Raw genomic sequence first — 14,327 nt, forward strand, 5'->3', positions numbered from 1 at the left:
ATCAGTCTATCCATCCTCTAACATTTCAGACAGCAGATTCAAATTTGGACATTTTCTATGTACGTGTGACCCCAAACCCAGAATTAACATGTTCACACTCCAGAAAAAACAGCAGAATTGTGTCTCAACAGTGTCTCACGAACACTGTGGGCAGCACGGTGGCTTAGTGATTAGCACTGTTGCCTCACAGCGAGAAGGTCATGGGTTCAATTCCCACCTGTGGCCTTTCTGTGTGGAGTTTGCATGTTCTCCCCATGTTTGCATGGGTTCCCTCCCGGTGCTCTGGTTTCCTCCCACATCCAAATACATGCGGGTTAGGTGGATTGTAATCTTTAAATTGTCCGTAGGTGTGCGAGTGGGCGTGAATGTGTTTGTTTGTCTGTTTGTGGCCCTGTGACAGACTGCCGTCCTGTCCTGGGTGTACCCCACCTCACACTGACTGCTGGGATAGGCTCCAGCCACCTGCAACCCTTGATTGGACTAAGCGGTTGAAGATGTGTGTGTGTGTGTGTGTGTGTGTGTGTGTGTGTGTGTGTGTGTGTGTGTGTGTGTGTGTGTGTGTGTGTGTGTGTGTGTGTGTGTGTGTGTGTGTGTACACTGTCACAGTGGAAATATAAAACTTCAGTTATTTGTAATTTCTTTACATGGAAAATTTTACAGGTTAAACAGCTTCAACAAAGCTTATTGACGACAAAATCTCATTTAAAAAAATTTAATACAAATGAAATCTTCAATAAAGACTTTCATAAAAGCAAGTTTTTTTTCTATAGTAATACTTAAAAAAAAAAGTAACATAACTGTAAAGAGATTTTCCTCAAGAGTCAAATGACTACATCTAGGAACTGTGGTTCCCCACGGGTCAACGTCCTAGTATTGTTTAATATGTCAAATGTTACAACAGATGCTGAAATACAATAATAATGTTCTCTAACAAAGAAGACCTTATTAAAAAAAAAATGTTATCTAATCATCAAACCTACATGTGTTTTTAACGAAGCGTTTATGCTTTTTCTTTATCTGTAGTTTCCTGTGATGGGTTTGTGTTATTGATTCTCAGGCGGAGGTTCAGTTCATCAATCAGCACAGAGCAGCAGGACTTCTGTCGGGGGAAAAACACACACATGAAAATTAACATTAAGTTATTTACAGTTGTGCTCAAAAGTTTATTTTTTTTCCACTCCTAGTTAGTGGTTGGGTGAAGCCATTTATTGTCCTCTTTTTAAATCATAATGACAACAGAAACTATCCAAATGACCCTGATAGAGTTTACATACCCCTGTTCTTAATATCTTTAACATCAATGACAGCTTGGAGTCTTTTGTGGTAGTTTGTGGACGAGGCTCTCTGATGGTAAAGCTGCCACTGAATATGTCTTGGACTTTATTTACATTAATTATAAAGAAATACAAGGGTGATTCTTTAACTACGGGCACTATTGGCCTTGTAAATGTAATTTCCACCACACCATTGCCTTACAATATAAAGCGCCTTGGGGCAACTGTTTGTTGTGATTTGGCGCTATATACATGTGCTCTGATGTCACTGTTTATCTCCATAGAAACTACCCAAACAATCTTTCATACAAACTGTTTAGGGACATTACAGTGTTGTGGTGGAAATTATGGCAATAGTGTGGGACAACTACATTTTGTTTAAAAAAATCACAACAGTTGTGTAACATTGAATACCCCAATTATGTTTTGATTATTTTACTGATATTTTATTCAGAGATATTTTAAAACATTAGAAAAAATGTTTCTTTACCATTCATTTTTATCATTGAAGATCAAAAGTCTGGGTGTGGGACAAGCACAAAACGGCAATATTTGCATATAATGATGCTGAAAAAAGGTGAAAAAGTCATCATAGACTACTAGAACAAATTTCTTAACACACTTTCATTGTAAAGATAACTATAAAAGTGTGAAATTTCCCCTTTTTTCTGTTTTTCATACAATATGATCAAAGGACATAATAAGTGCCCGTAGTCTAAGAATCACCCACAAACAATATGATGCTCTATGGTAAATCTGCATGGAGTAGACAGTTCTCAAAAACTGAGTGACTGTGCAAGAAGGACAAGAATGAGGAAAGCCACCAAGACACCCAGAAGAAGTTATAGGCTTATGCGGCTGTGATTGGAGAAAGTGTGCACAGTGCAAATTTAGCATTTTGTGTTCATCTTCATGATGAAGTAGTACAGAGAATTTTCTTAAAAAGAAGACCTGAAAGTTCAGCTACAACTTGCAGAGCGACGGTAACAGAAAAACACATTGTCAAACCTTGATACCCCCCCCCCCCCCCAAAAAAAAATAAAAAATTTACCTCCTGGCACTGCTGTGATTTGTATATTTGCACAAACCTTCTGTGACGCTGCACGGCTGCGGCTTTTGGAGATGAGCTCCAGGACAGCCAGCACTGTCCCCAGGCTCAGACCCAGGCCAAGAACCAAAAATATCCCTTTAAGGCTGTGTGGTTCTGCAGAAGCAGACTTCCCTTTGCCTACAACGCAGCTGCTCGCCCACCACTTGCTTTGGAGGTAAGCCAACTCTCCTGCCTCATTCAGCTGTAAGATCGCCACACTCAGGTTCTTTATGATTGGCGAGCCTTGACGAAATCAGTCATTCAAGGTGATTAGTTCATTTTTAATCCCATTTTTTTCTTTTTTATGAGCTTTAAAAGTCACCAGACTCACCATAGCTGGTAGCAATGCTGTATCCTCTCATGCCGATGACTTCTTGTGCTCTGGCAAGTTCACAGTGGCGTGCCACAACCAAATCAAGAGAAACAGACTCGCCGATAAAGGCAAAGTTACCCTCTTTTGCACGACGGACACCCTCTTCCATAGACGACACCAAACTCTTTGTTCGCTCCATCTGTTCGTAGATTCGGCGATGCACCAAGTTGTTTGAATTCTTGACAAAAGCAAAAACACATGCGACATGGAATGACATAATCGGTCAGGAGACCCACAAGTTAACTGAGATTGCGTTTACTTTGAAGAAGGCAAGAGTGGAAGAGCCAGTCAGGCAGCCGTATTCTATGACGTTCTGATTGGCCAAGTCTTCAAAGCCTTTCACCATCAACTGAGACCTCTCTGTGAGGTTGAGGTTTGAGAAATAACAAGCCAGGAGGACAACCGAAAATAACCACCAGCTGCAGCAGATGACACGTCCAGAAAGAGATTTGGGGTGAGGACCTGCACCTACCGACGTATCCAGAAAAGAAGCAAAAATAAATAAATACAATGAACAAATGAATGAAGGGCATAGAGAGGGGGTGATGCATAACCTACACACACACACACACACACACACACACACACACACACACACACACACACACACACACACACACACACACACACACACACACACACACACACACACATCATAAATGTGTTTTTAGCACAACTGTGACATCATTTCACAGTGTCTTTGTGATGTTATCCTAATGTCCCTAATTCTATTTGATTGCAAATGATTTACTGAATAAGATAAGCTTTCGGCCCATTAGTTGTGGAAATAACCTGAAAAATGTGTTTTTCAGACTATATGTTTGATTACTCTGCCTTTGACCTTTAACCTATCTCCTCCAAAAGTTAATAATCTGGAAACACTCATGCAAGGAATATTCTTGGTAGGTTTGGTGAAAATAACTTGATAACCTTTTCTTAATAACCTTTTCTCTCAAAAATTCTTGAAAGGGTAGTTGTAAAACAGCTAACTGATCATCTGCAGAGGAATGGTCTATTTGAAGAGTTTCAGTCAGGTTTTAGAATTCATCATAGTACAGAAACAGCATTAGTGAAGGTTACAAATGATCTTCTTATGGCCTCGGACAGTGGACTCATCTCTGTGCTTGTTCTGTTAGACCTCAGTGCTGCTTTTGATACTGTTGACCATAAAATTTTATTACAGAGATTAGAGCATGCCATAGGTATTAAAGGCACTGCGCTGCGGTGGTTTGAATCATATTTGTCTAATAGATTACAATTTGTTCATGTAAATGGGGAATCTTCTTCACAGACTAAAGTTAATTATGGAGTTCCACAAGGTTCTGTGCTAGGACCAATTTTATTCACTTTATACATGCTTCCCTTAGGCAGTATTATTAGACGGTATTGCTTAAATTTTCATTGTTAAGCAGATGATACCCAGCTTTATCTATCCATGAAGCCAGAGGACACACACCAATTAGCTAAACTGCAGGATTGTCTTACAGACATAAAGACATGGATGACCTCTAATTTCCTGCTTTTAAACTCAGATAAAACTGAAGTTATTGTACTTGGCCCCAAAAATCTTGGAAACATGGTGTCTAACCAGATCCTTACTCTGGATGGCATTACCCTGACCTCTAGTAATACTGTGAGAAATCTTGGAGTCATTTTTGATCAGAATATGTCATTCAAAGCGCATATTAAACAAATACGCTCATATGTAGGACTGCTTTTTTGCATTTACGCAATATCTCTAAAATTAGAAAGGTCTTGTCTCAGAGTGATGCTGAAAAACTAATTCATGCATTTATTTCCTCTAGGCTGGACTATTGTAATTCATTATTATCAGGTTGTCCTAAAGTTCCCTAAAAAGCCTTCAGTTAATTCAAAATGCTGCAGCTAGAGTACTAACGGGGACTAGAAGGAGAGAGCATATCTCACCCATATTGGCCTCTCTTCATTGGCTTCCTGTTAATTCTAGAATAGAATTTAAAATTCTTCTTCTTACTTATAAGGTTTTGAATAATCAGGTCCCATCTTATCTTAGGGACCTCGTAGTACCATATCACCCCAATAGAGTGCTTCGCTCTCAGACTGCAGGCTTACTTGTAGTTCCTAGGGTTTGTAAGAGTAGAATGGGAGGCAGAGCCTTCAGTTTTCAGGCTCCTCTCCTGTGGAACCAGCTCCCAATTCAGATCAGGGAGACAGACACCCTCTCTACTTTTAAGATTAGGCTTAAAACTTTCCTTTTTGCTAAAGCTTATAGTTAGGGCTGGATCAGGTGACCCTGAACCATCCCTTAGTTATGCTGCTATAGACGTAGACTGCTGGGGGGTTCCCATGATGCACTGTTTCTTTCTCTTTTTGCTCTGTATGCACCACTCTGCATTTAATCATTAGTGATTGATCTCTGCTCCCCTCCACAGCATGTCTTTTTCCTGGTTCTCTCCCTCAGCCCCAACCAGTCCCAGCAGAAGACTGCCCCTCCCTGAGCCTGGTTCTGCTGGAGGTTTCTTCCTGTTAAAAGGGAGTTTTTCCTTCCCACTGTAGCCAAGTGCTTGCTCACAGGGGGTCGTTTTGACCGTTGGGGTTTTACATAATTATTGTATGGCCTTGCCTTACAATATAAAGCGCCTTGGGGCAACTGTTTGTTGTGATTTGGCACTATATAAAAAAAAATTGATTGATTGATTGATTGAAAATCTGCTCAGCTGTTCAAGAGTTATTTTGCACAGAGACGGAGAAGAGTAATTCTAATATCCTACGCTACCACTGGCATGTGGGGTAAAAAAAAGGGAGTGGAGCACGCTTGGGGAAAAAAATGCAATATTTGCCTTTTTCTTTTTCTTTCTGATAGCACATGAATTTGGGGCAAAGTGTCTGATTTTATTGTATACCTTGGAGTGTCAGACCTCCAGCCGCGTACCACAGACTGTGGAGAAGGCTGAATCTGTTGTGCTCACTCGGCGGCTGACTCCACTCACACGGGCTGAGTCTGTGCTCGCCAAAACGTGGAAATGTTGAAAAGTTCACACTTTAATTCACAGCACACCAACAAACAAAAACACCTAAGCCACATTCACAATTTTAAAATAAAACTTGTTCACATGACCAACCTGGCAACTATAAAGATGCAGACAGCAGTCCCCACGTAGGCTACGAGGATGCAAATCCAAGTCTCGGTTGAGAATGGTGTCAAAAAATGAAAGAACACTGGTCCTTCTGAAATGTCCTTACTCAGCAAGATGCTGATTCCTGTCTGCATGAAAGGTTTGGTCATTCCCACTGCTTTTTCCCGAGCTGCAGTGAGAGTCAATGGAGCAATTGCCAGATCAGCTTCCTGTAAGGAATACATGCACATCTGAAATCTGTCATATTGTGCATTCTTAAAAATCTACTCCCTAAAACAAGTGGTTTAGTTTAAATGCATCACGAGTGGAAAACAGAAGCTTCTGCAGAAGTTGGATTTGCAGAAATACCAGTTTTCATGTACTTACTCCTCTCACCACCTCTCCAATCATCCCGTTCCAGTTCCCATTCTCATCCTGTCTGCCATATGAACCATCTTTAACCAAGTGCACTCTGTACTTGAAGCCAAGCTTCACAGCTATTTCAGACAGGAGGTCCATGCAGAACCCTTCCAGCTGTGAGCCTTTAATCATTGTGTATGGCTCTTGCTAAAAGAAAACATGACAAAAAAAGAATCAGTGGAACTGTTTCTTTTTACACTGCTACATATTTGGGTGATTCTTTGACTACGGGCACTATTGGCCTTGTAAATGTAATTTCCACCACACCATTGCCTTACAATATAAAGCGCCTTGGGGCAACTGTTTGTTGTGATTTGGCGCTATATACATGTGCTCTGATGTCACTGTTTATCTCCATAGAAACTACCCAAACAATCTTTCATACAAACTGTTTAGGGACATTACAGTGTTGTGGTGGAAATTACAACAATAGTGTGGGACAACTACGTTTTGTTTAAAAAAAATCACAACAGTTGTATGACATTGAATACCCCAATTATGTTTTGATTATTTTACTGATATTTTATTCAGAGATATTTTAAAACATTAGAAAAAACATTTCTTTACCATTCATTTTTATCATTGAAGATCAAATGTCTGGGTGTGGGACAAGCACAAAACGGCAATATTTGCAAATAATGATGCTGAAAAAAGGTGAAAAAGTCATCATAGACTACTAGAACAAATTTCTTAACACACTTTCATTGTAAAGATAACTATAAAAGTGTGAAATTTCCCCTTTTTCCTGTTTTTCATACAATATGATCAAAGGACATAAGTGCCCGTAGTCTAAGAATCACCCATTTGCAGTTTTGTTCAGTGGTTCTCAAACTGTGGGGTGGTCTCTATGGTAGGGCCCAGGCATGACAGAAATCAGGTCTGATTCAGACCGACTGTAGGATCATGTAATCAAGTGCCCCCCACCCTAAAAAAAATCAGGTTTAATAATATTATACCTGCCAATTGACTTAAAATTGTGTGATTCTGTTACTATTTCCCCTAATGTTATGAGTGTTTAATATCAGCAGTGGTATTATTATGAAGCGGTGATGGTGTAAGGCGGGTTAAAGCAGTTTTCTTGATACCAAAGGATCCTCAGTTCAAATCTCTGTCACACCGGACAATCAATAAGGGCTCTTGGGCAAGGTTCACCCCTGACATCGGGGTGAATGTGAGGCATTATTGTAAAGCGCTTTGAGCGTCTGATGCAGATGGAAAAGCGCTTTATAAATGCAGTCCATTTACCATTTACCAAGGTATTCAATGCTCAAGTTGCTCCTGGGGTGCAGATGATCACATTGCCGGGCAACATGCCAACATCGGTGTGTGTGTGTGTGTGTGTGTGTGTGTGTGTGTGTGTGTGTGTGTGTGTGTGTGTGTGTGTGTGTGTGTGTGTGTGTGTGAGAGAGAGAGAGAGAGAGTGAGTGAATGGGTGAATGTGAGGCATCGTTGTAAAGCACTTTGAGCGTCTGCAGATCAATAAGCACTGTTCGCTTTAGTATTTGAGACAATTAAATCGTTATTTTGTGTTATCACTGACGATTTACCTTTATTGTTGTGATTCTCAGCTCTGATTGTACTGATGATGATTGGGGAAAGAACGAAACATGTTAACAGTTTTTAAGAGCAGTTTTATCATTCAGTCACAAAAGGTTCACAAATGTTTATACTGCTGATGTCCATCCTCAGTTTAGCAAAATCAGAGTCTTTGTGCACAGCGCACCTTCAGACCGAGCTCTGAAAGCAACACACCTTATCTGTATCTCAAGTGTGCATCTTCATACAAGCCACTCACAGCACTTTGGGGAGAAAACAGTCACTGCCGCAACAGAAACACATCAATTTGAGTTCAAGTTTATGCTTTAATTTTCAGGGTTGTTTTTATGCATCTCTTCCTTTTCTCTGTCTGCATTTCTCTTCCTAGTCATTATTTATCAGTTAACATGTATTTATGCATGCATCATAGCCTGTAGCAATAATGTGTATCCCATATTAAAGTTCATATATATATATACGAGGTCTATTAGAAAAGTATCCGACCTTATTATTTTTTTCAAAAACCACATGGATTTGAATCACGTGTGATTGCGTCAGACAAGCTTGAACCCTCATGCGCATGCGTGAGTTTTTCCACACCTGTCGGTTGCGTCATTCGCCTGTGAGCAGGCTTTGAGTGAGGAGTGGTCCACCCCCTCGGCGGATTTTCATTGTCAGGAAATGGCGGAATGATTTGGGCTTTTTTTCCATCAGAATTTTTTCAGAAACTGTTAGAGACTGGCAGCTGGAAACCATTCGAAAAATTTATCTGGCTTTCGGTGAAAATTTTACGGGCTTCACAGAGAATAAGGAGTGTTACTACAGCTTTAAGGATGGCTTTAAGGACGCTCGGCGCGCCACACTCTGTGCCGCCATCGAGAGCCACAAACCACCGGATCATTTCTAAACGGATGGCTCTGTGGAGCCGGACCGTCGTGTGCACTTTCTCTGGTTATCACAAGAGCTGGACATCAACAATTTTGCGGCAGATTTCACTTTTAACAAGAGATTTTGTTATGGAAAGCCAAGCGGAGGCTTCGCGCGTCACGATGGATTCGCTACTGGAGCGAGACAAAACCACCTCCGTTTTGGTCTCACAGGATGGCTTTGAGATGGCGTTCAGACAGCTGTCGGTGGTTTTTCCATCGAGTGATTATCCGAGAAATTGTGGATGTGCCTGGACATGCCAGAACATGTCCTGTGAGGCTTCATCACGGCGTTGCATCACGGCGTTGCGATGCGCGGAATTCTGTTGTATGGCTGGGGGGGCCTGGCTGCCTTTTTGTTTCTGTCTTTTGTTTTTCCTTCCAGGTGGCTTGCATTTGGGACTGAGTGGCTGTGTTGCTGAGGTTATCAGGACCTCACCCTGATCACCTGCGGCTCATCAGGACTCACAGCTGAGGTGCATCTATATGGATTGGAACATGGTGGCATTTAAGACTGGAGTATACAGTGTGTACTTGCCAGAGACTCGACCTTGTGACCAGACGGGTGAGATCGTCGTCTTGGGAGCCATCTCATCATCAGTGGATGCAGAGAACGTCCAGGGTTTGATGCACGGTCTGTGAAAGAGGAGGGGGTGAGGTCTCACGCTCGTCAGCACACTTCCTGAGGTACGTTAGATTTTGTGACTAACATTTATACAGTCAGTAAATGTGGTGTCCCTCACACCTTTTTATATTGAGCTGTATGTTAGTCATGTATCGGCTTCCACTGCAGTGGAGTTTTGTGAACTGGATGTTCCATGCCTGCAGGTTGGGAAGCTGATTAGTAATCAAGCCAGGAAGTGTTTGCTGTTTGTACACCTTTAAGTGTTCTCTCTGTGTGTAGAGTGTGGACTCACATAATGGTTCCTTCTTTCACAGACTCGGTTTGTTGCGGCCACCTGGGGGGTGTCGGCGGGGTCCTTGGGTCTGAACAGCTTCTGGCTCTGGACCGTTAGCGCTGCTGGGAGCGCACCACGCCAGACCGCACTTTCTTTTGTTATTTTTTGTATCACTGTTATGTATTAAATTCAGTTAGCCTTTGCACCGTGCTCTGCTTATTTCATACTGGGTCCGTCAAACGCTGGTCGGTTCTCCGAGCTGCGTCCGACACATAACAGAATTCCTTTGCACGTCTGTCTCAATGTGCCGAAAAAGTGCTGATGTCCACGTCTTTTCACAATTCCTGTGCTAGTCAGACGACGTCCCGGATAAAACACAGCGTCCAGTTTGGAAATGAACGGCACATTCCACTGTTACAGGAATTTTTGTCATGGAAAGAGGAGCGGAGGCTTCGCGCGTCGCGGCGGTGCCGCATGGCACACAGCAACGCCGTGATGAAGCCTCACGGGACATGTTCTGGCATGTCCAGGCACATCCACAATTTCTCGGATAATCACTCAATGGAAAAACCACCGACGGCTGTCTGAACGCCATCTCAAAGCCTTCCTGTGAGACCAAAACGGAGGTGGTTTTGTCTCGCTCCAGTAGCGAATCCATCGTGACGCGCGAAGCCTCCTCTCGGCTTTCCATGACAAAATCTCTTGTTAAAAGTGAAATCTGCCGGAAAATGGTTGATGTCCAGCTCTTGTGATAACCAGAGAAAGTGCACACGACGGTCCGACTCCACAGAGCCATCCGTTTAGAAATGATCCGGTGGTTTGTGGCTCTCTATGGCGGCATGGAGGGCGGTGCGCCGAGCGTCTTCAAAGCCATCCTTAAAGCTGTAGTAACACTCCTTATTCTCTGTGAAGCCCATAAAATTTTTCAAAGAAAGCCAGATAAAGTTTTCTAATGGTTTCCAGCTGCCAGTCTCTAACAGTTTCTGAAAACATTCTGATGGAAAAAAAGCCCAAATCATTCCGCCATTTCCTTACAATGAAAATCCGCCGAGGGGGCTGGACCACTCCTCACTCAAAGCCTGCTCACAGGCGAATGATGCAACTGACAGGCGTGGAAAAACTCACACATGCGCACGAGGGTTCAAGCTTGTCTGATGCAATCACACGTGATTCAAATCCATATGGTTTTTGAAAAAAATAATAAGGTCGGATACTTTTCTAATAGACCTCGAAAGGCTAGGACCAAATTGGATCGGTTCCCACTGACCAATAGCGTTAGTGCTTACTGCCAACAGCTAGCCAATCAGAGCGCGGCATACAATTATTCATGAGATGACATCACTAATGACGTAGCAGAGGTCAGGAACTTGCTGACAGACGCTGGTTGAAAAAATGGCAAGAAACATGTCAACAACAGCAGAAAATCATCTGCCAGCGAGGTTCACAGAGGAGGAACTGGTGGAAATATTGAACTCCAAGGATGCCAAAAACACTAAGAAGGTAGACAAGCATGCTACTGATGTTTTAGAAGCATTCATATGCTGTTCACAACAAAATAAATTGATCTAATTTACTTGACTCTTTGTTGTTTGCTTAATTTGGGAGGGGGTGGAGAACATAACAATTGATGGATGGCAAGTCGTCCAACATAGAGAAATATTGGATTCAAAATTGGATTCATTAATACGCCTTGTCCAATATAACTTTTCTTCATCCAATATTTCTCTACGTTGGACGCCTTACCATCCATTATTTGTATAATGTGTATATATATATATATATATATATATATATATATATATATATGTGTGTGTGTGTGTGTGTGTGTGTGTGTGTGTGTGTGTGTGTGTGTGTGTGCTCACTAACACAAATTTTATATGATTAGCTTGTTTTCACTTTTTAAAATAAACTTTTATATTTACATAGTTTGGTGTAAAACACACTGATTTTTTATGTATTCCTGAAAATGCTACACAAGTAGTTATTATAAGGTGAGACCAAAAATCAGAAACATTAAAACCTCCACTTACCCTCAAAACAAACCAACTGAAACAACAACAACAACAAAAAAAGGTTCTAGTTTAAAACCCTGCTTTGGACTTTATTCTAGTGTCTGAGGTGAATTTGGAGCCACAGATGTCTCTCACTATGAGATGTGTGGCCTCTCTCTTCATCTTTCAGAAAACAGTTTGCGTGGCCTAATCTATGTCAAGCAGAGTTTTGATTCAAAAATTCTCACTGTGAAATGGGAGGGCAGTCAAAGAGCATTAAAAGGCCTCTGGGATCCATCACCACGGGGTGATCTTGACAACCATCAGATCCTTCTTTTTAAAAACTGACATGTATACAAGCTCCTTGGGCCCCCATTGCTCTCTGGCCCCTCTGAAACACAGAGTCTTTGTTTGGTCCACAGAGTTGATTTATTACCATTTTGTGCGTGTCAGCTGGTGTGCTTCCTATTTGATTTTTCTAAAAGGCTTCAACAGGATGTGATGCTACACTTTCATACTAGAACCAAGATCATAGTTCATTCTGTCTTCTCAACCTTCCTTTTTTTTTTTTTTTTTTTTTAGCAAGCCCAGCTGTGAAAACATTAAGAATCTGACAGTTTGGAATAAACAATGCTGCCGGCCCCCACAGTGGCCCAGCTAAACACTGAAATACTGTATCCATTCACAAAAATAAATTAAAAAAAAATAAATACACACACACACACACACACACACACACACACACACACACACACACACACACACACACACACACATATATATATATATATATATATATATATATATATATATATATAAGCAGGTCTTCATTTTGTTGACACCTATGTTCATATTGCATAATAAATATTAAAAAAAAACTATGACAAAGACATAGTTCCTTACCTCTAGCACACATTCCTATGCTTAGTAACAATCCCACAAACAAGAGTGAGGAGCCAAAAAGTTTAATTTTCTTAAACTGCATCCTACAAGTTATAAAACAAAATACTTTAGGTCATTGATAACAGAATATTCATTTAAAAAAAAAACAATTAAATTTAAACTTTCTAATTTAAATTTAAAAATCCCTAAAGGGATTAAAATCACTGATTAAATCACTGATTAAAATCTTCATGAGAGATGTTAATAGGAGATGTTATTTTACCTGATGAGAGTCCAGTGGCTGTTGGATGCGGTGAGCTCAGCAGTAATGATGCATCATGAGAAGCTTCAGATTCAAACCCGTTAAGAGAGCCAGAGAAGGTCTGTGGGTGGAGAGTGTGGAATTTTGAAAGGGTGGGAAATGTTCCAGATTTTTTTTTTCTTTTTTTAATGCTCTGTAGCATGTACAGTTGTAGACACAAATTCACATACACCCGGCCTTAAAACTTTCAAATTCAATTTTGCTTTCAGTTTGTTCAAACAATACATGTGATGACTCAGTTTATTACCATAAAGATGTTTAAACAGACTTTTGTCAGTTTTGGGGAGGTCATGATCAAGTGGTTAAAGTGGTGGGCTTGTGAACCTCGGTTCAAATTCTCTGACAGACCAGAAAATCGCTAAGGGCCCTTGGGCAAGGTTCTTATTTTCTTATGAATATATACAGTGCGCCCTGAAAGTATTCACAGTGTTTCATTTTTTCCATACTTTATGTTAGAGCCTTGTTGCAAAATGGATCAAATTAATTTTTTACTTAAATTTCTACACACAATACCTCATAATGACAATGATGTTTTTGCAAATTTATTAAAAATAACAAAAACTAAGAAATCACATATGCATAAGCATTCACAGCCTTTGCTGTGAAGCTCAGAATTGAGCTCACGTGCATCATGTTTCCACTGATCATACTTGAGATGTTTCTAGAGCTTAATTGGAGTCCACCTGGGGTAAATTTAGTTGATTGGACACAATTTGGAAAGGCACACACCTGTCTACATATAAGGTCCCACAGTTGACTGTGCATGTCAGAGCACAAACCAAGCATGAAGTCAAAGAAATTGTCTGTAGACCTCAACGACAGTGTTGTCTTGAAGCACAAATCTGGGGAAGGGTAAAGAAACATTTATGCTGCTTTGAAAGTCCCAATGAGCACAGTGGCCTCCATCATCCATAAATGGAAGAAGTTTGGATCCACCAAGACTCTTCCTAGAGCTGGACACCCGTCTAAACTGAGCCTTAGTCAGGGAGGTGACCAAGAACCTGATGGTCACTCTGTCAGAGCTCCAGCATTCCTCTGTGGAGAGAGGAGAACCGTCCAGAAGGACAACATCTCTGCAGCAATTCACCAATCAGGCCTGTATGGTAGAGTGACCAGACGGAAGCCACTCCTTAATAAAAAGCACATGGCAGCCCACGTGGACTTTACCAAAAGGCACCTGAAGGACTCTCAGACCATGAGAAACAAAATTCTCTTTCTGATGAGACAAAGATTGAACTCACTGGCGTGAATGCCAGGTGTCACGTTTGAAGGAAACTAGGCACCATCCCTACAGTGAAGCATGGTCAAATCAAATCAAATCAATTTTATTTATATAGCGCCAAATCACAACAAAGAGTTGCCCCAAGGCGCTTTATATTGTAAGGCAAAGCCAAACAATAATGGTGGTGGCAGCATTATGCTGTGGGGATGTTTTTCAGCAGCAGGAACTGGGAGACTAGTCAGGATTGAGGGAAAGATGAATGCAGTAATGTACAGAGACATCGTGGATGAAAACCTG

At 41.2% G+C, this 14,327-nt stretch overlaps 1 protein-coding gene across 1 annotated transcript; it reads right to left on the reverse strand.

The window, feature by feature from the left end:
- Positions 1 to 848: 848 nt before the first annotated feature.
- si:dkey-183j2.10 (glutamate receptor U1) lies at positions 849 to 12,855 on the reverse strand. The gene is made up of 10 exons (XM_034166263.1): positions 12,770 to 12,855; positions 12,508 to 12,590; positions 7,800 to 7,831; positions 6,220 to 6,399; positions 5,839 to 6,062; positions 5,620 to 5,717; positions 2,997 to 3,205; positions 2,696 to 2,915; positions 2,363 to 2,607; positions 849 to 1,099 (listed from the first exon to the last, which is right to left on the reverse strand). The coding sequence occupies exons 2-10, from the start codon at positions 12,587 to 12,589 to the stop codon at positions 1,001 to 1,003; spliced, it is 1,389 nt and encodes a 462-aa protein (XP_034022154.1). The 5' UTR covers position 12,590; positions 12,770 to 12,855; the 3' UTR covers positions 849 to 1,000.
- Between the last annotated feature and the right edge of the window lie 1,472 nt (positions 12,856 to 14,327).

This window comes from Thalassophryne amazonica, chromosome 3 (assembly GCF_902500255.1).
Source record: "Thalassophryne amazonica chromosome 3, fThaAma1.1, whole genome shotgun sequence".
NCBI lineage: Eukaryota > Metazoa > Chordata > Actinopteri > Batrachoidiformes > Batrachoididae > Thalassophryne > Thalassophryne amazonica.